The sequence below is a fragment of the Leucoraja erinacea genome, chromosome 16 (genome assembly GCF_028641065.1).
Source record: "Leucoraja erinacea ecotype New England chromosome 16, Leri_hhj_1, whole genome shotgun sequence".
Taxonomy (NCBI): domain Eukaryota; kingdom Metazoa; phylum Chordata; class Chondrichthyes; order Rajiformes; family Rajidae; genus Leucoraja; species Leucoraja erinaceus.
Window position 1 is genome coordinate 43,615,311 of NC_073392.1, and position 26,902 is coordinate 43,642,212.

The following is a 26,902-nucleotide window of genomic DNA, read 5'->3' on the forward strand; positions in this document are numbered from 1 at the left end:
CCATGAAATTGACAAAGTCTCCATTTCATCTACTCTATTACTGGAGGAAGAAATTGTCCATTCACTATGGAATTTTACCCTCCAATATCATGCTATTTTTCTTCCCCCAAATTCAACTTGGCTCTTCAAAGCACATTGTCAGTTATCTCACATTCTGCTGTCCACTGTTGCTGAACTGTGCCTTTTTTCTCTGGGCTTTTTCTTGTCTGTGGCAATTTTCTTTTGAACAATTCCTTACTTATGAAGATAATGCAAATGGATTAAATTGGATGATTCATCGGGTGGCGCCGCGAGCCGGCAACCCCGCCAGCAGCTGTTCGTCCTTTCGACTTTTTTTTGTTTTTAGTATGTTTAAAAGTGTGTTTTAGTGTGGGGGGGGAAAGGGGGAAACTGCTTTTCAGTCACGTACCTTGGCGGAATGCGACTTTTCTCCTAGTCGCATTTTCTCCCTCCCTCGCGGCCTACAGCTTGGATTGGTGCGGCGTCTCCTGGAGACGGGCCCAGAGCTTCAACAGCTGGCGCACCGCGGACTTTCCATCGCGGAGCCGGGTGATCCCTTGCCGGGGATCGTCAGAAGAGCTCCTATCGCTGGCCCGCGGACTATAACATCCTGAAGCCACGGACTGCGGGTGTGGCGTGGACTTTCCATCGCAGAGTCTGGGATTCCTCACCGGGGATCGCCGGAGAAGAGCTATGACCGCTGGCCTGCGGCCTATAACATCGTGAAGCCGCGGTCTCCGGTAGGAAGCGTCCGATTCGGGACCTACAAGCCGAGGGTGTCCGTCCGTCCCGACGTCGGAGTTTTGAGCATCCCGACGAGAGGGCCTGTACATCAGGCCGTCCGTAGCGGTGTCTGAGGAGGGTTCATGGCCCCGACCACGGATGAACAAAGGAGGAGGACTGACTGAACGTTATTGCCTTCCACCACAGTGAAGAATGTTGATTCCACTGTGGTGGACGTTCATGTTGTATTCTATTGTGTATTGTGCTTTTTTTGATTGTGTGGCTGCATGGTAAATCAAATTCCACTGTTCCTTAATTGGTGCAATAATTGTGAACTTGAACTTGAATATATCTTCAGTGTTTCAGTTTGCAATGCATGTGAATATTCTCTCAGTCTTCATTGGTATATATTTGATTCTGTTGCTGAAATTTAGTTGGAATTCCCTTTGGACATATTTTTCATGTTTTCTAAAATTGGTGGCATTGGAAATAAATGGTTATTTAATTCATCTTTGCTTGCAACGTGCTATGCTTGCCTCCTCCAAAAGACTTTTGAGTGCATATCTCCCTCTCATGGCAAATATTATTATTACTAGGAAATGACATTGCTACATAAAGAAGCACATGTGAACATATGCTTTTACCTTCATTTTTGTTTCATTTGATAATATTTTTTGTTCCTACTGATAAATCTAAAAATTGGTATGCTCTGCATTAATTTTACATATAAACTAAAACTGATTTCAGTCTATATTTAGTCTGAGATTTGAGATTTAATTTATTTATTTTATGTGTGTTTTTAAGCATCATTAAATAGAGCCATACCCATCTGTAATTTGAAAAGTCATGTGCTGGCAAAAGAATGCTGTCAGTTTTTTCAATGGAGTGAAGTAAATGTTTAGGTAGAAAAGGAAATGTGTGGTTGGCTTTCTTTCCGACGGTGGTTGCTTATATATATAAGATGAGGAAAGGCAAAAGTAGGCGCAAGCTTCTAAGGCGGGGGGAAGAAAACTAGACGAGAGGAGAAGCAGGACAAAGCATAGTAGGTAATAGGTGGACACATGCGAGGGGCGGGGTTTTGATATGCAGATAGTTTAGTTGGAACATAGGCCAGAGATTAAAACGGAAGCTGGGAGACAGACGATGGAAAAGTTGCAAATTGTGAAACCAGAAACATAGAAACATAAAAAATAGGTGAAGGAGGAGGCCATTTGGCCCTTCGGGCCAGCACCGCTATTCATTGTGATCATGGCTGATCGTCCCCAATCAATAACCCGTGCCTCTTTTCTCCCCATATCCCATGATTCCACTAGCCCCTAAGAGGAGGAGGATGGGAGAAATAGGTGCAAGTCAAGTTGTTTATTAGAGTATCTTTGCATAACAGTGGATAGAAACGATTGCTTGCCAATTTCAAAGACCACCTGTGGTGAATCTGACAGACTGCGTTTCTGTGATACAACAGTAAATGATTACTGCAGCAATGTACATGGAAACAGAGGGAGGGGTACTTGGAAACAGGAGGGGGGGGGGGGGGGGCAGGGGTGGATTAAGGCTCACTGGTACCATAAGCACTGACCAATCTTGGTGCCCCTCTCCTTTCCACACTGACCCAGTCCATTTTAGTTGTTGACCTGTCTGACCAGATATACAATGCAGGTTGCAGCAGTACAAAAATATATTCATATGATAACACAATATACTGTACAAACTAAGCCAAGCTTGGGCTACATAAAGTTCTACAAAAATGCAATACAACATCTATTTTAATATTTCACAAGTTAAATGTATCAAAGTTCCAATATTCATGACCTGAAAGGCATTTTTCTACGTTTCATTTTTGCAAAATCACTGATAACATCCTCGAAATTAATACTTCTCAGAATGTCTGCTTGAATTGTTAATATACACAGTGAGTCGAGTCTTTCTTGAAGCATAACTGATTTATTTGGGGTTTTTACACGTTTCAGTTGTGAGAAATACCTCTCTGTTGTGCAGTTGGTGACCATTAATGTTAAACATATTCTTAAGGCAATTTCAACATTTGGAAAGGCACTCTCTAGTTTGTCTTCTGTAATTGTGTTGTAAAGTTCCATGTGAGTGAAAGATGTTTTCTTGGTTGTTTTAAACTTATGAAGAACATATGAATGGAACTGTTGAAGCTCTGTGACACCAAGTGTTGTTCATGTCATCTGGATAAGCATCAATGAGTGGCTGACAAGTCTTTGAGTACCTTTCACTTTCTGATAATTGGGAATTAGCACCTTGTTGGGAGACATTAGGAACATCTGTCAGACAAGTGAATCTGTTCAAGAAGGAACTGCAGATGCTGGAAGATCGAAGGTACACAAAATTGCTGGAGAAACTCAGAGGGTGCAGCAGCATCTATGGAGCGAAGGAAATAGGCAACGTTTCGGGCAGAAACCCTTCCTCAGACTGAGAATCTGTCTGCTATTTCAGTGTACACCTTTCGTCTCCTCTTCATTTCCGTTTCTAACTTTTCAACAATTACATAAAAAGTGGAGATACGGAATTTTTTCAAATCGTCATTCGTTTTTTTGTCTTTTCACCCTTTTCCCAACTTTGTGATGCCCCCTTTGGCCCTGGTGCCCTAAGCACGTGCTTAGTCTGCTTAATGGTTAATCCGCCCCGGGGGGGGGGGTGTAATATATCCAAGTTTTTCTGTTGATGCAAAGATGAGTCGCAGTGTGAGGTAAGAAGAGAATATAGAGAGGCATTGGGGAAGATGGGAGAAACTTCCAGAAGGACAACTGTATCTGCAGCACTCCACCAATCAAGCCTTTATGGTAGAGTGGCCAGACAGAAGCTCCTCAGTAAATGGCACATGACAGTTCACTTGGAGTTTGCCAAAAGGCGCCTAATCAAGATTCCCTGGCCTGATGAAACCAAAATTGAACGCTTTGGCCTGAATGCCAAGTGTCACGTCTGGAGGAAACCAGGCACCGCTCAACACCTGGCCAATACCATACCTACGGTGAAGCATGGTGGTGGCAGCATCATGCTGTGGGAATGTTTTTCAGCGGCAGGAACTGGGAGACTAGTCAGGATCGAGGGAAAGATGAACGGAGCAAAGTACGGAGAGATCCTTGATGAAAACCTGCTCCAGAGCGTTCAGGACCACAGACCGAGGCAGAGGTTCACCTTCCAATAGGACAACGACCTAAAGCTTACGTCCAAGACAACGCAGGATTGGCTTTGTGACAAGTCTGTGAATGTCCGTAAGTGGCCAGGCCAGAGCCCGGACTTGAACACGATCGAATATCTCTGGAGGGACCTGAAAATATCTGTGCAACAACACTCCCCATCAAACCTGACAGAGCTTGAGAGGATCTGCAGAGAAGAATGGGAGAAATGATCTAAATACAGGTGTGCCAAGCTTGTAGCGTCATACCCAAGAAGACTTGAGGTTGTAATCACTGCCAAAGGTGCCTCAATAAAGTACTGAGTAAGGGATCTGAATACTTATGTAAATGTGATATTTCAGTTATTTATTTTTAATTATTTTGCAAACATTTCTAAACACCTGTTTTCGCTTTTTTATTGTGGGCTATTGTGTGTAGATTGCTGATATGCACTGTATATGGACTTTAGTTAGGCATTCAGCAAGGTCCCTCGTGGTAGGCTGATTATAGGGTTAAAACACATGGGATCCACAGTGACATAGTAAATTGGATTCAATATTGACTTGGCCTTAGAAGACAGAGGGTAGTGATGGAGAGATAATTTCAAATGATGCTGTTAGAACTATAGGCAGAACAATGGCTTAATCTGGACAGGTATGAGGTGGTGCACATTGAGATGTCAAATTTAAGTACAAGATGTACAGTAAAGGGTAGGCCCTTGGGAGCATTGCACAACGAGATGCGAGGGTGGAAGTCCACAGCTCCCAGATTGTGACAACCCAAGCAGATAGGGTGATTAAAAAGATGCACAGCATACTTGCCTTCATCAGTCTGGACATCGAGTATAAAAGTTAGGATGGCGACAGTTGAAGTAAAGTGTGCAGTTCTGGTCACCACATTACAGGAAGGATGTGAAAGCTTTGGAGAGTCATAGCACCGACACAGGTCCTCTGGCCCAACTCAACCAAGATGCATAACCGAGTTAGTCCCACTTGCCTGCACCTGGCCCTTATCCCTCCAAACCTTTTCTCTCCATGTTCCTGTCTAGGTGTCTTTTAATAGTCATAATGGTACCTGCCTCTACCACTTCCTCTGCCAGCATTATGAATTATCTCTGTGTGAATAAATTGCTCCTCATGTCCCTTTCAAATCTCTCCCACTTCACCTTGAAAGCAATGGCCTCTAGTTTTAAATGTTGCTACCCTGGGGAAAAGACTGTGGTTACTCACAATATCTATGATAATGTCAAGAGTGTTTAATTATCATATGTACTGGCAACAGAACAGAATTAAATTCTTACTTGCTGCAGCTTAACAGGAGAGTGGTTAGGGTCTTTGAAATTGGCCTCCTCTTTGAGGCAATGCCTCCTATAGATCCCTTCAATGATGGGGAGGTTGGTACCTGCTAAGGACCAGGCAAAGTCTACCATTCCTGAGCATTCAAGTTACCGAACCAGACCATGATGCAACCAGTCACTATGCTCTCTACCAAATCTCTTCAATCGTCGAAAGGTGTAAAAGAGCTTTCTATGTAATTGCATTTATGTGATGGGCCCAGAACAGATATTCAAAGAAATGTATGTATGCGAGGAACTTGAAGCTGTTGACTTCCTCCACAGATGCTACATGGCTTGCTGAGTTCATTCAGCATTTTGATTTTTGCTCAAGATTCTAGGATCTGTAATCTCTTGTGCCTGCACAGTGAAAAAACCTCTGGTCCACAACCTAATATCCTTTCAACCACTTATTCTTAACAAAAGAAACATACTATAGCTGATTGTTAAATGGTTCTTTTATTAAAAGTAATTGCTCAAATTGAAGCAAGAGAAGTATTCTTTTATTTGATATAATAGCATTGTGACACCTGCCACCAAATTGCTTTTTTTCCTGAAAAATGGCCATTATGTTTTTTATTACAGTACATGTGAAGTTTACTAAAATTAAGCTTGAGCTATTTTTGAAAGTGACATCCACAACATTTATAGAAGATAATCAGAATGAGCATAATATAAAAAAATGTAAACAAAGGAAGTTGTAGATTGATATCATGCAAATGTAGCTGAGAGAGATATTCACACGAGAAATTGCAGAGTTAATTCCTTAGCAAGAAACCAAGGGATTTGAGAAAAATAATGCTTATAAATCTATTATTTTATCAGCAGAAATAGAGGTGTAAAGTGGATTATCAAGTGGAACATTGTATCAGCATTATTAGTGGAAATGAGACCAATGATAAAATTAACCTTGGGTATTACAAATAAAATAAATGGGTATTAGTCACTGCTGGGTGGCTTTGTAGGTATTTCATGGGGGACCATGGGATAAATATGCAAGCATTTTATTCTCGTACATTGAAATTGAGTTTTTGGCGGAATAAAAATGATATTTCACAATTTCAATTATTATTCATTTTGGGAAAGTCTTTTACTGTTTAGGTTAATTAACAATGCCTGTGTCAAACTGATTTTGACAGGTTACACAGCTGTCTAAAATGTCCTTTCACCAATCTATGACAATTAAATATTTTATTTTCATTTTATGAATGTGCTAGCATTATGCTCAAACAAGAGGACATGACTTCAGAATTAAGGGACAGAAGTTTAGGGGTAATATGAGGGGGAACTTCTTTACTCAGAGAGTGGTAGCGGTGTGGAATGAGCTTCCAGTGGTGGAGGCAGGTTCATTGGTATCATTTAAAAATAAATTGGATAGGCATATGGATGAGAAGGGAATGGAGGGTTATGGTATGAGTGCAGGCAGGTGGGACTAAGGGGGAAAAAAAGTTGTTCGGCACGGACTTGTAGGGCCGAGATGGCCTGTTTCCGTGCTGTAATTGTTATATGGTTATATGGTTATCTATTAAAACACAGGGTCTTTCTATCGTTGACAGGTTAATATTAACAGTGAAAGGAAATTGTTATGGCTTGTGGAAATACCAAATTTAGAAATGTAATTTAAACTGGTGATACATTTCCAAATATAACATCTAAATATTTGATTTTTTAAATGAAATGCATAGGAAGGAACTACAGATGCTTGTTTACACCGAAGATAGAAACAAAATCCTGGAATCTCAGTGGGACAGACATCATCTCTGGATAGCAGGAATGTGGTGTCCTCATTCTTCAGGGAATGGGGGTTCCCTCTTCCATCATAGATGAGGTCCTCTCAAAGGTCTCCTTGGTATCCCACAGCTCCACTCTTGTTCCCCCAGTCGCAACAGGGACAGGGTCCTCCTGGTCCCCACCTTTTACCCCATCAGCTGTCGCATACAGCATACTCTTCCGACATTTTTGCGACCTCCAACGGGATCCCACTATTAGCCACATTTTCCATCTCCACCCCTTTCCGCTTCTCGCAGAGACCGTTACCTCTGCAACTCCCTGGTTATCTCATCCCTTCCTGCCCAGACCACCCCCTCCCCAGGTACTTTCTCCTTCACCGCAGGAGATGCAACACCTGTCCCTACACCTCCTCCCTCGACTCCATCCAAGGACCGCGACAGTCCTTTCAGGTGAGGCAGAGGTTCACTTGCACCTTATCCAACCTCATCTACTGTATCTGCTGTTTCAGGTGTGGACTCCTATATATTGGCGAGATCAAGCGCAGGCTTGGCGGTGATCTCTGGGTTGCTAACCACCTTAACTTCCCCTCTCCCATTCTCATACTGACATTTCTGTCCTGGGCCTCCTCCAATGTCAGAGTGAGGCCCAATGCAAATTGGTGGAACTGCACCTCATATTTCGCTTGAGCATCTTACAATCCAAAGGTATGAATATTGACTTTCCTAACTTCAAGTATCCCTTGCTTTCCTTCTCTCTGCATCCCTTCCCCATCCTAGTTCACTCACTGATCTGACTAAAATTTTGCTTTGTATGCTTCGATGTCACCTTCCCCGGGCTAACAATTATGTATTCTACATTTTCCTTGCCTTTGTCCCATTTGATGTCTTGTTTTCAAACCTTACAATTCCATATCTCTGTGTCTCCCTCTCCTCTAAGTCTGAAGAAGGGTCTCGACCCGAAATGTCACCTTTTATCCAGAGATATGCCTGTCCCGCTGAGCATTTGCAGCATTTTGTGTCTATCATTTGTATGCGATGCTTTGGACGAGCCAAATATTTGTCTTAAAGATTTTGATTGGCACAAGAAATCAGATAATTTTAATTAAAATGAGTAGGCTCTGTTAGAATTATGCATCAAATTTTGTCTTTTTCTAATACATAAAAAATAGATATTGGACTTCAAGGTTGGCACAATATAGGTCAGGGTAACAACAAGAGAAACCAAAATCGCACTATGAATTGTGTTAAATGAACTGAGTTAAAATTACATTTGGCTTTCGTCAGTGGCTGGTGGGACATGCAGAGGAAAGCTTATCAGAAATTACAGAATGCAGATCATGAAATTGAATTAAAAGCAAACATTATTTAATATATAACAGAATTTGCTTTCTTTGGAACATAGTAGAGTTAATTGTGGCTATTCCAATTCATGTGATAAACACAAAGTATAATATTTAATTAGAACATTAGGTTACATTTCTGTCAACAATTTGCCAAAGAACACACATTCTTTGAAATTTCACTTTTGAATTTGTGTATGTCCAAGATTTTGCACCTTATTAATCATGGAATCCATGTTTCCCTGTGCTTGTAAAAATGATTTCCATATTCCACATTCTTGAACTTTGAGGAGTGCTCCTTATATTGTTTTACTTCTTGAAATTTCCAAGTTGCACTCCATGAGCACCAGAGACACATCGGAAAGAAGCTGGCTGAATCTCCCAGTACTTTACCGGATTACCAAAAAGACTGATTCCACTATAGTGCAGCTTCTTCACTCCCGATTCTTTTGGACAGAAGTCATCTACTTCTATTTTGCTAATATTGTTATATTGTTATTGTGAAGATACAGAGCCTGTTTTAAAAAAAGAAAAGGTTTACCTCCATATGTACACATTGAAAATTCCATGTAGAGTGATTTAATAATTATCACTGCAACCTTATTTTCAAAGCATTAGGTAGAGTTTGAATCTCAAAAAGGGCAATGCACACTTCAAGAAAATAAGAAGGTATTTAAAAGCTGAGCAATTATGTTACAATTACTGCAATTTCTCACTATCAGATGTAGCAGAGAATTTTACTCTTTAAATTATGCTGACTGACAACAAAACTGGGATTTTTTTTTAAGTTTGGAACATGAAACTAAGCCATGATGAGGCAGGTGGAAATCAAAAACGTGCCAGTGAATTCTCTTTGCTTTTCCACCACCACAGCCACCTGGCCCAAATCCCTCCTTTAACCGACATTATTATTTTTTTAAAATAATGTTAGATTATGGATAATGTTGGTTTACTGGGGCAAAACAGTAGACCATGTCTATGTGGACTTTGGCTTGGTGGGAGAAATCAGACAGAGTTGTGGAGGGTTGATTTTAGATTGGAAGCTTGTAATGAGCGGTGTACTGCAGGGTTTGGTGCTGAATCTATTATTATTTGTTATTTATGTTAATTATTTGGATGAGAGGATAGTTGCACGGTTAGCAAGTTTTTTGGTGACATCGACATTGGTGTGGTATTGTGGACAGGGGTAGTTAAGATTATAACACAAGCTAGAAAAACTGTGATAGAGGGTCAAGGAATGGCAGATGGAATTTAACTCGGACAATTGCAAATTATCACATTGTGCAAAAATGAACTAGGGCAGGATGTGCACAAGGACCTGGAGAATGTTATAGAACAGAGTAACCTCAGGGTAGAAGTATGTAGTTCCCTGAAAGTGGCGACACCATTAAATAGTGTGGTGAAGAAAACATTTGGCATGCTTGCCTTCATCAGTTAGGGCACTGAGTACGTTAAGTGGGATGTCATGTTACAACTGAAAAATAACAATTCTCAAAGTATTGTGTGTAATTCCCATCTCTCAAGCTATAGGAAGGATGTCATTAAGGAGATGGTGTCACAATAATTAATGAGAATGATAGCATGACTGGAGGGCTTGGGTTATAAGGAGAGATTGGATAGACTGGGGCATTTTTTGCTGGAACATAGGAGACTGCAGGGTGACCTTATTGCCATATTTTAAAAATCGGTCTTTTACCCAGGGTCATGGAGTCTAAAACTAGACGGTGTAGATTTAAGGTGAGTGGAGAAAAAAATTAAAGGGGACCTGAGAGGAACTTTTTCACACAGTGTGTGATGGGTAAGTGAAAAACGAGCTGCCAGATAATAAGGTACAGGTGAGCACAATTACAACATTTAAAAGGCATTTAGTCAAATCTGTGAAATAAAGTAAAAGTTCAGAGGGAAATGGGGCTAGCTCAGGTAGGCAACTTAGACTGCATATGGTGCCATCACCTGTACATTATTATCTGGCTGGGCTGTATGACCTGTTTTTGTGTTCTCGTTTAGAGCTAAAATTTAAGCCAAAATTCCCCTTTTTCACAGTTATTTTGCAGATTTACAGTTTCATACCAGCATCTATCTATATATTACTAAAAGTCTCACCTTGTGGGAACGGGTTGTGTTGGAGGATCAGGCCTCCCGTGTGACAGGAACCCACTTGGTCTAGTTACTATTAAAACTCTTCTTTCACAAATTGTGCATTTTTACATTGCTAACAGAAAACATGGAATGAGAGTATTATATTATGTCAGTTATTCGCTTTTTACCTGGAGATATTTCAATTCTTTTACACTGGCAGGAACTTTTTTAATAATGTTGTTCTCTAGATGAATCAGTCTTAGATTAGGAAGATATGCTAAACTTCCATTTTCAACCTCTTTAATTTTGTTGTATGACAAATCCAGTCTGTAAAAGTGAAAAAAGTGACTATAAATTCATATATATTCAACATTTTAATGACCAGTTTGTTCCCAAAGGACAACCCATTATCCTTTTAATATCAGTTATATATTTAGGTGATGCAGTGGCAGGTTTTTTTTTTGTACCAGGCTGTCAGCCTACCACCTGATAGAAAAGTACACTCAGTGACAATTTTATCACCTTTTAACCAGCATTTGTTATTCATTCTACCAAGATCTTTCACTGTTGGACATTTCTGCACAATGGAAATATTTCATGTATCTCAAATCTCTATCCATCATATTCCCAGACTTGCATTATCCTCATGAATCTATATTTCTTTGGTGTCCACAAGCACAAGTATAACATACATTCTTGTAATCAAATATATCTGAAATAAGAACATAATTATACAATACTTCAGTTGTGGTCTCATTAATGTCCTTTGTAAATATCATAAGACATATTTATTCTTGTATTGAAATTCTCACAACAAATTATTATTGGCATTGGTGACCAAATATTGGATGCTTATAAAACCTATTTGGTATGCGCTTGTTCATTGAAAAACCAAATCATCTGTTCTTACGTGGTCGAGCTTTATGTCGATCTACAGTGCCCTCCATAATGTTTGGGACAAAGAATCATCATTTATTTATTTATTTGCCTCTGACATCCACAATTTGAGATTTGTAACAGAAAAAATCACATGTTGTTAAAGTGCACATTGTCAGATTTTAATAAAGATAATTTTTATACATTTTGGTTTCACCATGAAGAAATTACAGCAGTGTTTACACATAGTCCCCTCATTTCAGGGCACCATAATGTTTGGGATACAGCAATGTCATGTAAATGAAAGTAGTTTTGTTTAGTATTTTGTTGCATATTCTTTGCATGCAATGACTGCTCGAAGTCTGCGATTCATGGACATCACCAGTTGCTGGGTGTCTTTTCTGGTGATGCTCTGCCAGGCCTGCATTGCAGCCATCTTTAGCTTATGCTTGTTTTGGGGGCTTGCCCCCTTCAGTTTTCTCTTCATTATATAAAAGGCATGCTCAATTGGGTTCAGATCGGGTGATTGACTTGGCCACTCAAGAGTTGACCATTTTTTAGCTTTGAAAAACTCCTTTGTTGCTTTAGCAGTATGTTTGGGATCATTGCCTTGCTGTAGAATGAACAGCCGGCCAATGAGTTTTGAGGCATTTGTTTGAACTTGAGCAGATAGGATGTGTGTGGATACTTCAGAATTCATTATGCTACTACCGTCAGCGTTGTTGTTGTGGCTATCCCTCGAGGTCGAAGAAGATGGTCTACGTTCCGTTTTTATGGAGTCCAACCCTGGCTTTGAAAGTTCTTCGGCATTCAGGACAGGTAATTCCAGATGGCAGATCAGGCTTTGGTTGTCGTTGCCTCTCTTTCCGTTTTCTTCTCTTTTCTTCTAATTCTGTGCATCTCTTGGCTTCGAAGGTCGCTGTTCCTTCTTGGATGATGGTTCACCAGAGTTTCCTGTCCTTGGCATTGGTTTCCCAATTGTCGATGTCGATTTCACATTTCTTCATGCTGGCTTTTAAGGCGTCTTTGAATCTCTTCTTTTGTCCGCCACTTTTACGTTTGCCTTCTTTAAGCTTGGAGTAGAAGGTTTGCTTTGTTAGATGCTCGTCTTCCATCCGAACAACATGACCGACCCATCTTAGTTAGTTCTTGATGAAGGCTTCGATGCTAGATGTTTTTGCTTCATTCAGCACGCTGCGTTGGTTCTTCTGTCTTCCCAGCTGATTTTTAAGCTGCTTCGAAGACATCGTTGATGGAACTTTTCAAGTGTTTTCAGATGGCGTTGGTATGTTGTCCAGGTTTCTGATGCATACAGGAACATTGGAATCACCACTGCCTTGCACACTAACATTTTTATATCTGTTCGGATGTCACGATTTTGAAAGGACTTGTTCGAAGACGTACAAAAGCTGTTCCAGCACACTTAAGTCGATCTTGGATCTCGTCATCAAGGTCGATGTTGGAGGAGAGGTGATTTCCAAGGACAGAAAGTGATCCACATTTTCCAGGGTTGTTTCACCAAGTTGAATTGATGGTTCATTCCGATTTGTCTCAGTTGGTGACGATTGGTAGATAACCTGAGTCTTCTTGAAGTTGATGTTAAGTCCAAGTTTTGTGTATGCACTGTTGAAGGCAGTCGGGATTGTTGCTGGTAGACAAAAATGCTGGAGAAACTCAGCGGGTGAGGCAGCATCTATGGAGCGAAGGAAAAAGGCAACGTTTCGGGTCGAAACCCTTCTTCAGACTGATTCAATTAATAACTAAATTATGTTATCTAGCTAAATGACATATCTTTAGATAGGAGATGAGGAGGAATTTCTTTAGCAAGAGGATTGCGAATCTATGGAATTCATTGCTGTGGAGGCCAAGTCTTTCGGTATTTTTAAAGCAGAGATTGACAGGTTCTTAATTAGCAAGGGTATCAACAGTTACAGGGAGAAGGCAGGAAAATGGGGTTGATAGGGAAAGACAGATCAGCCATGATTGAATAGCAGAGTAGACTCGTTGGACAGAGTGGTGTAATTCTGCTCCTATAACTTGTTAGCTTGTCAACATGAAGTTCATAGACTTGCTAATAAACCTTAAAGCAATCCATCATTTGGGTTCCATAAAGGCTGCTCAACTCCAGGTTATATTATTGTCTTTGTTCAAACATGCACAAACAACCTATATTCCAAAGGTTAGTGCGAATATCCTTGATATCAGAAAAGTCATTGACGAGTGATAGTGTTGAGCCCTAATAAAATTTAATGATGTCAAAATAAAATATTTCCTTTCATGGAACTCATACATATCACAATGGTTTCACTCTGTCACAAGGTTAAAAGTGTAAAAGATTTTGTTGTGGTAAAATCAAATAATGTTTGCACATTGTTCAGTTCTATTCTCAATTCTTCAGATAATGATTTGTCTATTCCTACATCCCAACAAATGAGTAAAATGTGCTAGGCAATGACAATCTAACAGAATAAAGTCCAATTTCAATAATCGTATTGTTAAATCCTCAGCCTACATCCTGAGAACACCATTGTAAACTGGATCAGTCGCATACATACAGGCTGTATTATTACATTGTTTTAATGGAGTATCATTATGATTAAAGCACTTGCTTGTCAATTTTAAGGCCTCAGCAATGTAACTAGCGGCCTGTGTTCTTCAAGGGACAGTGGTGTCTGATTATTGTGTGGACGCCATCCGCTATAACCAAAATTCATTATAAAGAGGTCCATAATAATGAGCATAAATTATTGTATCTGCAGAGGATGGATGTCCTGTGACAAATAACTCTTCTACTGAGTTCCAATGCCTTTCCACCTGCAACTTAGAAGTCAGGGATCCAGTACACAATTCCTTTTCCTGAAAGAGTGCCCCTCCAGATTCCTCAAGAAGCTTTATGCCATCAGGATAAAGCAATCCAGTTGATTGCTATACTACTCTAAACGGTCCCTTCTTTCTCCATCATTGAACCATGATGGCAGTGTGTGACATTTGTAGGAGTCACTGCAAAAACGAACACACACGTCTTCCTTGACAAGACCATACAGCCCTGCGAAGGACTAAGGCAATGTCCATGTTTCCCTTGAAGTCACACATATATATTGGCATTTCTTCACCATTTATGTGTCAAAATGCTAAAATTACATTTATAACAACATAATTGGAGTATCTTCAGTAGTGATTTAAAGAAGGTGATTGACTAAAGATAGACACAAAAAGCTGGAGTAACTCAGCAGGATAGGCAGCATCTCTGGAGAGTAGGAATTGATGATATTTCTGGTCGATACCCTTCTTCAGACTAGTCAGGGAAAAGGGAAACGAGAGATGTTGACGATGATGTAGAGAGATAAAGAACAATGAACAGGAGAGATGAAGCCATTGATTAACTAATTACATTCTTAAAGGCAATTACAATAAGAAAATAAATGCTGGTCAACAACATCCTGTGTAAATTTACAAAATTCCATTTGTGGTACGTATATACATATCTATATACATCCCATCGATGGCCTTGTTGTCTATCCACATTGTAATCTCTACTGATAATGTCAAACACACTTTGTACAAAAAGTCACTATAAGAATAAGGCAAAAGAATAAATCAAGAAAGGTAGTGCATCCATGGATAACAAGGGAAATCAGGGATAGTATCAAAACAAAAGATGAAGCATACAAATTAGCCAGAAAAAGCAGCCAACCAGAGGACTGGGAAAAAAATCAGAGTCCAGCAGAGGAGGAAAAATAAAGGCTTAAAAAAAAAAAGGCTTAAATAGGAAAGGTAAAATAGATTATGAAAGAAAACTGGCAGGGAACATAAAAACTGACTGCAAAAGTTTTTATAGATATGTGAAGAGAAAAAAATTAGTTAAAACAAATGTAGGCCCCTTGCAGTCAGAAACAGGTGAATTGATCATGGGGAATAAGGACATGGCAGACCAATTGAATAACTACTTTGGTTCTGTCTTCACTAAGGAAGACATAAATAATCTGCCGGAAATAGCAGGGGACCGGGGGTCAAATGAGATGGATGAACTGAGTGAAATCCAGGTTAGCCGGGAAGTGGTGTTAGGTAAATTGAATGGATTAAAGGCAGATAAATCCCCAGGACCAGATAGGCTGCATCCCAGAGTACTTAAGGAAGTAGACCCAGAAATAGTAGATGCATTAGTGATAATTTTTCAAAACTCTTTAGATTCTGGAGTAGTTCCTGAGGATTGGAGGGTAGCTAATGTAACCCCACTTTTTAAAAAGGGAGGGAGAGAGAAAGCCGGGGAATTACAGACCAGTTAGTCTAACATCGGTAGTGGGGAAACTGCTAGAATCAGCTATTAAAGATGGGATAGCAACACATTTGGAAAGTGGTGAAATCATTGGACAAAGTCAGCATGGATTTATGAAAGGTAAATCATGTCTGACGAATCTTATAGAATTTTTCGAGGATGTAACTAGTAGAGTGGATGAGGGAGAACCAGTGGATGTGTTATATCTGGACTTTCAGAAGGCTTTCGACAAGGTCCCACATAAGAGATTAGCATTCAAACTTAAAGCACATGGTATTGCGGGATCAGTATTGATGTGGATAGAGAACTGGCTGGCAGACAGGAAGCAAAGAGTAGGAATAAACGGGTCCTTTTCACAATGTCAGGCAGTGACTAGTGGGGTACCGCAAGGCTCAGTGCTAGGACCCCAGCTATTTACAATATATATTAATGATTTGGACGAGGGAATTGAATGCCATATCTCCAAGTTTGCGGATGACACGAAGCTGGGGGGCAGTGTTAGTTGTGAGGAGGGTGCTAGGAGGCTGCAAGGTGACTTGGATAGGCTGGGTGAGTGGGCAAATGCATGGCAGATGCAGTATAATGTGGATATAATGGTTATCCACTTTGGCGGCAAAAACAGGAAAGTAGACTATTATCTGAATGGTGACCGATTAGGAAAAGGGGAGATGCAACGAGACCAGGGTGTCATGGTACACCAGTCATTAAAAGTAAGCATGCAGGTGCAGCAGGCTGTGAAGAAAGCGAATGGTATGTTAGCATTCAAGGCAAAAGGATTTGAGTATAGGAGCAGGGAGGTTCTACTGCAGTTGTACAGGGTCTTGGTGAGACAACACCTGTAGTATTGCGTACAGTTTTGGTCTCCTAATCTGAGGAAAGACATTCTTGCCATTGAGGGAGTACAGAGAAGGTTCACCAGACTGATTCCTGGGATGTCAGGACTTTCATATGAAGAAAGTGGATAGACTTGGCTTGTACTCGCTAGAATTTAGAAGATTGAGGAGGGATCTTATAGAAACTTACACAATTCTTTAGGGGTTGGACAGGCTAGATGCAGGAAGATTGTTCCCGATGTTGGGGAAGTCCAGAACAAGGGGTCACAGTTTAAGGATAAGGGGGAAATCTTTTAGGACTGAGATGAGGAAAACATTTTTCACACAGAGAGTGGTGAATCTCTGGAATTCTCTGCCACAGAAGGTAGTTGAGGCCAGTTCATTTGGCTATATTTAAGAGGGAGTTAGATGTGGCATTTGTGGCTAAAGGGATCAGGGGGTATGGAGTGAAGGCAGGTACAGGATACTGAGTTGGATGATCAGCCATGATCATATTGAATGGCGGTGCAGGCTCGAAGGGCCGAATGGCCTACTCCTGCACCTATTTTCTATGTTTCTATTATGACGAATTGGAGGTGGTGATTTTTATTCCTGGGGTCCTGACTAAAGCATTCACGAATGCACCTGTTTACTTACTTTTTGGTGTGTAGATCAGTGTTTTGACCTATGTGCTTAATCCATAATATATTCTGTTCCTTTCTTCCTCGGATGAACTTTTATGTTTACCCTTACATTTGTCAGTTGGCAACTCTGTTTTAAACGTAAGTAACGTAAATGCAAAGTAACATGTTTTTAATTTTAGAACTAAAATGTTTTACCTGCATAAATCTTTATATCGTCTAAAATCCTCACGTTCTATTGATGAAATCCTGTTGTGGTCGAGGTACAGCTCATAGAGTTTAGAAGGTAGATCTTTGGATGAAAAATTCAAGAGATCAAATGTAAATAATAGCAATACAGTTAGCCAGACACAAATGACCTCCCTTTACTTTGGCACAGACAAAGGATAGCCTTGATCCTAAAGATTAATTACTTCTTTTGAGTGGCATACCTGAACTCTAAACTGGCATCATCACTATTTGCATTTGCCTTAGTCTCCTCTCTATTACCAAATTTCCCTTTGTCCTCTTCACCTCTCTTTCTTCTCTGCAATCTAAAAGTTTTACTTGTTAATTCAGATGAAGGCTACCCGTCTGAAACATTGACTCCTATCTCATCACAGATGCTGCCTGACTGCAGTATTTCCAGCATTATTTTTATTTTTGTCCTGTAGACAACAATAATGTATTTCTGGTGGCGCTGGTGCTAGCTGCCTCCAGTCCAGTATCTTTTTGTTTTTTTCTTATGTTGAATTATGTTGAAGTGTGTTTTTTTTAATGTCTCTATGTGGGGGAAGAGGGTATGGTAAGGGGAATACCGTCCTTCAGTCACTTCCTGGAGAGGACTATTATTCGCGTCGCATCCTCGCCCCCCCCCCCCCCCCCCCCCCCCCCCCCCCCCCCCAGCGGCCTACCTACTGGATTGGCGCGGCCTTTCCTGCCGGGACCGGCCAGAGCTCTAGCAGCAGCGGCGCAGCATTGGAAACATCGCTGGGCGGGCGATGCTTTACCGGCGATCGCCGTTTGGAGCCCCGGAGTGCTGGGCCTGCTGCACCGACATCGCAGAGCTGTGGTTCGCGGAGCTCCCAACGCGGGCAGAGCTGATCAACATCGCAGAGTCCTGCGACTCCGCCCGGCTCGGCCTGTGGACTCGGGAGCCTCGAACTCCGGTGGGAGGTAGCTGATCTGGAGGTCCGGGCCGCTGAGGATGTTCTCTGTCGGGGTTCGGTGTCGGTGTTCCATCATCCCGGCGTGAGGGTCTGGGCATCGGGCCGCCCGTGGCGGCGACTGCGGGTGCTTGGGAGGCTCAGACCACGGGTGAACATCGGGGAAGATCGGAGGGGAGGCTGGCTGGACTATGGTACCTTCCTCAACTTTGGTGCCACTGTGTTGTGTGGTGGTTATGTTGTGTCGTGGACTTCTGTGTTTGTGCTTTTTTGAAATTTTAATATGTTTTATTTATTTATTATTTATTTATTTTTATGATACTTGACTGTAAGGAAAATTCATTTCGTTGTCTCTAATATGGGATAATGACAATAAATTGAATAAAATACAATAATGCATAAATTTATAGAATAAACGTACTCTTTGGAACTGATGACAATTTTCCTTCTGATATCCGTATGTACATCAATCGCTGCACCCCATTAAATGCATCTGGTTCAATATCAGTAGTATCAAAGGGATTTCCACTAATCTCTGCAAACAAAAGAACATAATATATTGAATTATTACTTAGTTAGCATGAATTGTAATTTCTTACTGAATTACTCTGTGAAAGCACTGGATGTGCATGGATTTTGCTGCTGCATTTCACAGATTACTACATTGCCTAGTCATAGTCATACAGTGTGGAAACAGGCCCTTCAGCTCAATTAGCCCACACCGATCAACATGTCCCATCTACACTAGTCACATTTTCCTGCGTTTGGCCCATGTCCCTCTAAACCAATCCTTTCCATGTACCTGTCTAATTGCTTCTTAATCGTTGTGATAGTCCCTGCCTCAACTACCTCATCCGGCAGCTCGTTCCATTTAACATCCCGCTTTGTGTGAAAAAGTTACCTCTCAGATTCTTGTAAAATTTTCCCCCCTTCATCTTAAACCTATGCTCTCTGGTGCGCTATTCCCCAAGTCTAGGCAAGAGATTCTGTGTGTCTGCTCGATCTATTCATCTCATGTTCTATATCTCTCAATATCACCATCGATATCTCTCGTTTCCCTTCCCCCTGACTCTCGGACTGAAGAAGGATCTCAACTGAAAATGTTATCTATTCCTTTCCTTTGCAGGTACTGAAGTGAGTTGTCAAAAATTGCAGCAGGATATTGATCGGTTGGCCATGTCGGTTGAGGAATGGCTGATGGAATACAGAGAAATGTGACGCGAGGCAGGCCATACACAGTGAATGGTAGGGCTCTGGAAAGTGTTGTAGAGGGATACAGAAGTGCAGGTACATAATTCCTTGAAGGTGGCATCACAGGTAGATGGGATGGTCAAAAAGTATTTTGGCTTCATCAGTCAGAGTATAGAAGTTGGGAGGTCATGTTGCAGTTATATAAGACATTGGTGACGCTGCATTTAGAGTACTGAGTTCAATTCTGGGCACCATGTTACAGGAAAGATGGTGTCAAGTTGGAAAGGGTATAAAGAGGATTCACGAGGATGTTGCCAGGACTCGAGTGTCTGAGTTACAGGAAGGATTTGAGCAGGCTGGGACTATTCCTTGGAGTGAAGGAGGATGAAGGGTGATCTTATAATGGTGTATAAAATCATGAGAGGAATAGATCGGGTAGATGCACAGTCCTTTGCCCAGAGTAGAGGAATGGAGAACCAGGGGACATAAGTTTAAAGTGAAGGGGGAAGGATTTAATAGGGATCTGGGGGGTAACTTTTTCACACAAAGGGTGGTGGATGTATGGAACGAGCTGCCAGAGAAAGTAGTTGAGGCATGGATTATCGCAACGTTTAAGAAACAATTCGACAGGTACATGGATAGGACAGGTTTAGGGGATATGGGCCAAACGCAGACAGGTGGAACTAGTGTAGATGGGACAAGTTGGTTGGTATGGGCATGTTGTGCTAAAGGGCCTGTTTCCATACAGTACAACTCTTTGACTGAACCTAAGACGATGGTGAGGCCGCATTGGAATGTTGTGTATATTTGTGGTTACCCAGCTTTAGGAAAGGCGTCATTAAGTTGGAAAAAGTGCAAAGTACATTTTTCCAGGTCTCGAGGGCCTGAATGATAGGGAAAGGCTAGGACTTTATTCCTTGGGGAGTAGAAGACTGAGGGGTGACCTTGTATAAGTGTATAAAATCATGAGGAGTACAGATAGGTTGAATGCACATAGTCTTTTTACCAGGGAATGAGAATCGAACACAATAGGGAATAGCGTTAAGTTAATCGGGTAAATATTTAAACGGGACATTAGGGGCAACGACTTCACACAGAGGAAGGTGCTTATATGAATCAAACTGCCAGAGAACATGGTTGAGACAGGTTCAATGGGATAGGGTTTAGAGGAATATGGAATTATTTCTTTGTACTTTCAAATTCTTTAAGATTATGTTATTCTCATTTCTAATTGGATGTTAATAACACAAGACATTTATTCAATATAAAACATTCATGATCAAACACTAATGAAGATCACAACAAAACATAGTTCAATCAGAAAAATTATGCAAATTAACTGGATGTAAAGGAACATTAATCGGTGATATCATGCTAAAGGATCCTTGCTAGATTCAGTCCAATTAAGCAAGACTACGATTTATGCCTCAAATTCTATGTTTCCGTGTAAAACAGGAAGGGTAACAAGCTCAGTGTTATCGCTAACTTTTGAACTTCTTACCAATGAGAAACCTCTGGGCTGAGGATTACAGTGCATCCAAACAAAGAAAGGGGGAGGGAGCAGCTTCCATCACATCCAACGGGAGGTGATGAACCATATTGGAAATTCCTGGAAACCTTAACTGGGAAACCTAATTGCATGACATTATTCAAAATGTCCAAAACATCAAACCACCACCTTCCGAAGAAACAATATTCATTCTGGACATGGATGAGAAAACATATCATTTAAATTATCTGAAATGTTCATAAGCATGCAAAGGCACCATATAAACATGAAATATTTTCCTCTTTGAACCATTAGGTTAGAGTTAAAAAGATTGATTGGAAGCAAAATAGTCTCGCAACTACACTGAAACCTTGTCTCGCACTCAGGATACATTCCCTGGAACAGAAAAGCGAATGGAAACAATTATATCAAGTTTCTAATAATGAAACCTGGCACAGAGCATTGCCTTCCCTGCTGTTGGGCCGGGAGCTTGGTTGAGGGCTCAGCCTTTACTTGCACTCCGGCAGTAATGACAGAAAAAGTGATTTTACATAGATACAAAGAAAATAGGTGCAGGAGTAGGTCATTCAGCCCTTTGAGCCAGCACCGCCATTCAAGGTGATCATGGCTGATCATCCACAATCAGTACCCTGTTGGTGCTTTCTCCCCATATCCCTTGATTCCGCTCGCCCTAAGAGTTCTCGCTAACTTTCTTTTGAATGCATCCAGTGAGTCGGCCCCCACTCAACAAATTCACAACTCTCTGGGTGAAAAGGTTTTTCCTTATCTCAGTTCTAAATGGCCTACCCCTTATTCTTAAACTGTGGCCCCTGGTTCTGGACTCCCCCAACATCAGGAACATGTTTCCTGCATCTAGCGTGTCCTTTAATAATTGCATATGTCTTTATAAGACATTTATATCCCCTCTCATCATTCTAAACCCAGTGAATACAAGCCCAATCGTTCCATTCTTTCATCATATGACAGTCCCGCCATCCCGGGAATTAACGTCGTGAACCTAAGCTGCACTCCCTCAATAGCAAGAATGTCCTTCCTCAAATTTTGTTGCCATATAGCTTGGTGTAAACTGTATCCAAGTTAAAATGCAATGAGTGCTGCTGAGGCCTTCTGATGAACAGGTTAAGATGGGCAATATGGCCTCTCAACACTGAGATGTGGGACACAGTTTCATGCAGGCCATTACTGGCTCCATGTGTTGACAAACCGGCTGGATCCCCAATATGCTTCATCACCTCCTACTGAATGTGATGGTAGCTGCTCTCTCCCCCTCTTTTCGTTCAGCTGCACTGCTCTCAGCCCAGAGATTTCTCATCAGTAATAAGTTCAACAGCCATCGATAACACTGAGCTTGTTACCCTTCTGAAGTGAGGCAGACCAAAAAAAAGTTCAGGAACATCTGCCCTGGAACAAACGTGAAGTGCTACAGATGGTTGGGATCTAAAATGAAAACAGAAAATATTGGAAGTACACAAAACATTTCTTGTACTTTACACTTCTCTTTTTGGGTGTACGCTGATAATTGATGTTCTTAATTACAGTCAAAATAAATCTGAACAAAAAAATGACAAAGAGTTGGTTTTGGAAGAAATTGCTTTGACTGCTTGTTCAGTTTGATAATTTGCATAAAATAAATGTAAATGAATAAAGTAATATGTATAAACTAAGCAACACTTACCTAAAACATGTAAAAACTTCATTCCTTGAAAATCTCCTTTTTGTATTTTCTTAATTTCGTTTCCGTCAATTCTAAGTTCCAAGAGTGATGTAGGTAAATTATTGGGAATCTGAGGTAGCAAATTCCAGGAAAGGTAAAGCAATTTCAAGTGTTTAATAGATCGAAATGCCTTTGGGTGGATTTTGCTTATCTGATTGTTGACCAGGAAAAGTGCCTAGATAGAGAATTGAGAGAATATACACATTATTATAGTTTTAAAGATATATTTAACTGTGAATCTACAGATGCTTTACAATGGAAATGGATGAACAAAACTGCCTTGGGTTATAATTTGTGTTTAAAAAAATGTTGGATAAATTGACTTAGCAGGTCACGCGGCATCTGCAGAAGAGAAATTGTTAATGTTCCAGATTCATCAGACAGGTCTTCAAGGGTTATGGGGAGAAGCAGGAGAATGGGTTTGAGAGAAAAAGATAGATCAGCCATGATTGAATAGCAGAGTAGACTCAATGGGCTGAATGGCCTATTCTACTCCTATGACTTATGAACTTTCCACAAATCGACCTGACCAACTGATTTTTGTGTCTAGCATTTTATTTCTGTTTCCAATTTTTGATTTCCTTAACTTTTAGTTATTTTCATTTGAAGTATGAGTTGCCAGATACACTGGGCCCCTTAAACAACTGTAAGCCTTCTTGCAAAGTAAAACATTTCCTAATTTGTATAATATTTTCCAATTTCATATTTTAAAAATCTGATAAATCAATAGATAGAGTTTCATCCTTCTACTTTTCAGAGAAAGCAATCCTAGTCTGCCTAAGTGTGCAGGAAATAACTGCAGATGCTGGTTTAAATCAAAGATGGCCACAAAATGCTGGAGTAACTCAGTGGGACAGGCAGCATCTCAGAAGAGAAAGAATGGGTGTCGCTTCAGGTTGAGTAATGTGTTCAGGTAACAGAAATATGCCAATCCTGGACTTTGGTCAACTGATCTTTAAACGAGTCTCGCATGTCAGATGTGCACTTACCTAATGACAACTGCTCCCATGAACTTACAACATTTCGAGACAGGACCCTTCTTCAATCCTTTGCCCGTTTCCCTCCAGAGATGCTACCTGACCTGCTTTGTTCCTCGGCAGTTTGTTTTTTGATCAAGATTCCCTCTCTGCATTACCTTGTGCCTCCATTATAATTTTACCTCGTGTTAATATAAGGGAATAACAATGTGTAATAATTCTGACTTCAATTGTTAAAGCTAAGCAGATGTTTTTAAGATAGCAACTTATATTGGGTCTAATTTAAAAGACAAAATCTAAGACATTTCCCAATAAGTAACATTTGACTTCATGCCATTTAAAGATGGGACATATTGATAGACAAAATATTTGAACATAACAGAAGTTATGGAAAGCTATTCATCCCCTTGTCATTCTTGGGCCGTTCAGTATGATAATATTTTTTGTTTTTACTTCAATGCCGCTTTCTTGCAATAATCTCATAACCTTTGATTCCATTACATTTCTCATTCTCTGTCTTGAATATACTAAGCAACCATTCCTTCTCAGCCCTCTTGGAAAGAAAATACCATAGATTCAGTACTGTGAAGTTGAGGTTTTGTCTCATCTTGGTCTTGAATGGCTGACCCCATAATTTTGAGACTATAGACTATTCTTGAGAATCCAGCCAGGAGAAACATCATCCCCACTTTTTCAAGCCCTATAAGACCTTTAAGGATTACTAGACCAACTGCAGACCCGTTGGGTCTGCTCACACAATGCACCTGTTCCCTACCCGTAGCCCCCACGGGAGGTGTAGTCCTCCAACTCAAGCCATTCACGAACGTAAGATTCCAGCACTCCCCTTGCCTTCCTCATCAGTGATCTTTAAAAAAAATTCCAATTGCACTTGCCCTGCTATATGCTATAGCAATTTGCCCTCCCCCTCCTAGTCAAGCCATTGCAACGTAATAATTTGAAGCTGGTCAGTTTGAAATTCAAGGTAATTAATCAGTAATAAGTTGAGAAATGAAGCATAAAATGTTCAGTGAAAGTGATCTTTGCCTCGAGGGGAAAAATGTGAATCATAATATGTAACAATCTTGTAAAAGCTGGCATTTTTAAAGCTTAATCGCAAATAACGTGTCATATATAGGATGAAATCTTCATTAAGGCTTGATTTTTTAAAACTTTAATCAGTAATAAGTCGAGATATAAAGTATAAAATGTTCTGTGAAAGTGATCTCGGCCCTGAGGGGAAAAATGTGAATCAGAATATGTAAAAATCTTGTGAAAGTTGGCATTTTTAAATAACGTGTCAAATATAGGATGAAATCGTCATTGAGGCTGGTCTCTGCTAGCTGAGCCATTGTGACGTCATCATTTGTAGCTGGTGGTTTTAATTTCAGTCTTTTCACTTTTTTAGACTTTAATCAGCAATAAGCCGAGAAATAAAGCATGAAATGTTCACATAAGGTGATCGGAAAAATGTCATCCGGAAATAATGATAATAATAATAATAATAACTTTATTTATAAAGCACTTTAAACAACTGCAGTTGCCACATGTAAATATGTAAAAATGTAATCGTTACCATATAACCATATAACCATATAACAATTACAGCACGGAAACAGGCCATCTTGGCCCTACAAGTCCGTGCCGAACAACTTTTTTTCCCCTTAGTCCCACCTGCCTGCACTCATACCATAACCCTCCATTCCCTTCTCATCCATATGCCTATCCAATTTATTTTTATAATGATACCAATGTTACCGCGTAGTGTTTTCGTGAAGATGTAAAGTCAAGCACATATCCACACTAACAAGATCAAAGTTTTAATAAGTATATGATGATAGGCCCTGTCCACTTAATCTCTCCTTGTACAATTAACCCTACCTGATCCCAGAAATCAATCTGAGAAATCTCTGCTAGATTCCTGCCTACACATGTTTCTTTCCTTAGTAAAGAAATATCAGACTTCCACACTGTTTTCCAGATGCAATCTCGCTGATGTCACTTAGCATTGAAGCATGATGTCTCAATGTTTGAACTCATCCTCTTGTGGTAAAAACCAACATTGTGTTCATATTGCTTGCTGACCTTGCTTTTTAACTTTCAGTGATTTATATGCGATTACACTTGCGATTAGTTCTTTTGAACACTAACACTATTTAATATGTGACAATTTAATAATTTTTCTAAGAGAGTGGGTGACTTCATATTATATTTCATTTTGCCTCACAAAACAATCCTACAAAGATCAGCACACGGATGATGGGTGAAGAGACTTGGTGTGATTTTAGATAAAGAGGAAGGTAATAGAAACATAGGAAATAGGTGCAGGAGGAGGCAATTCGGCCCTTCGAGCCCATTCACTGTGATCATGGCTGATCGTCCCCTATCAATAACCCGTGCCTGCCTTCTCCCCATATCCCTTGCCTCCACTAGCCCCTAGAGCTCTATCTAACTCTCTCTTAAATCCATCCAGTGACTTGGCCTCCACTGCCCTCTGTGGCAGGGAATTCCATAAATTCACAACTCTCTGGGTAAAAAAGTTTTTTCTCACCTCAATAGAAACATAGAAAGTAGTATTGTTGTAGTTAACCTAATTTCAACAGCTTGCGGTAATTTGTATATTCATCACGACTTTGTCAAATAACACAATTTCTAAAATAAAGAAAAATAACAACTTACATAGAGTGAAGGCAAATTCTTTAAATCACCTTCTTTTATTTCATTAATCTTGTTGTTTTGCAGATCAAGCATTACTGTACCTTTGGGAATGTTTGCTGGCACTGACTTCAAACCTGGCATATTAAATGGAACAAAAGTTAGCTATGACTTTAGATGTTCTTCCAGCAATAATCAACTGCAGAATAATTTTATTGATAAATTACTTTAATGTGGAATAAAAAAATACTTTCTATTCCACATTTGACCTGGGTTATCAGGTTCCATCTTTGCTTTCATTACATCAGGCAATGAGTTGGCCAATGTTTAGTCCCGGGTTCGTTAGCTGTTGAATTTGGGTATTACAACAACAAAATCAAAAGTGAGTGTGGATGATGCTTAACTTAAAATGTTCTAACTTTTTGAACAAGACTGGTAATAAGTGTTAGGTTTTCATTCCGATAGAGATGTAGTAAAATCACAAATGTGTCTTCAATTGTTTTCCCTTAATCCTATCAAATGTTTTTTTAATTGTCTGATCATCAAGACTTTGAAAGGTTTAATTTGCAATTCATAACAGCAAACTGTCAAGGTGGTAGTGAGATAGAACCTAAGGATCCATCTGAGGCCTAGTGCGATTAAATTAGCACGGAATTGTGCAAAATATTTTAAATTATTGTTTTCTAGTTTGTCAGTGTCTCTTATTGTTGCGTGCAAATTGGGTGAGGTAAAACAAAGTGACAAAATTATGTTGTACATAATC

The 26,902-nt window shown here is 40.2% G+C and overlaps 2 protein-coding genes across 2 annotated transcripts in view; one reads left to right on the forward strand and one right to left on the reverse strand.

The window, feature by feature from the left end:
• Positions 1-26,902, forward strand: part of cenpp (centromere protein P) — a 287,161-nt gene that overhangs the window by 149,891 nt on the left and 110,368 nt on the right. The window lies entirely within an intron of this gene.
• Positions 5,637-26,902, reverse strand: part of LOC129704876 (asporin-like) — a 43,467-nt gene continuing 22,201 nt past the window's right edge. The window contains 7 exon segments of the mRNA XM_055648275.1: positions 5,637-8,755; positions 8,758-8,781; positions 10,534-10,672; positions 17,149-17,242; positions 18,517-18,630; positions 22,472-22,685; positions 26,164-26,276. Coding sequence (XP_055504250.1) covers positions 8,576-8,755; positions 8,758-8,781; positions 10,534-10,672; positions 17,149-17,242; positions 18,517-18,630; positions 22,472-22,685; positions 26,164-26,276 — 878 coding nt within the window. The 3' untranslated portion in view covers positions 5,637-8,575.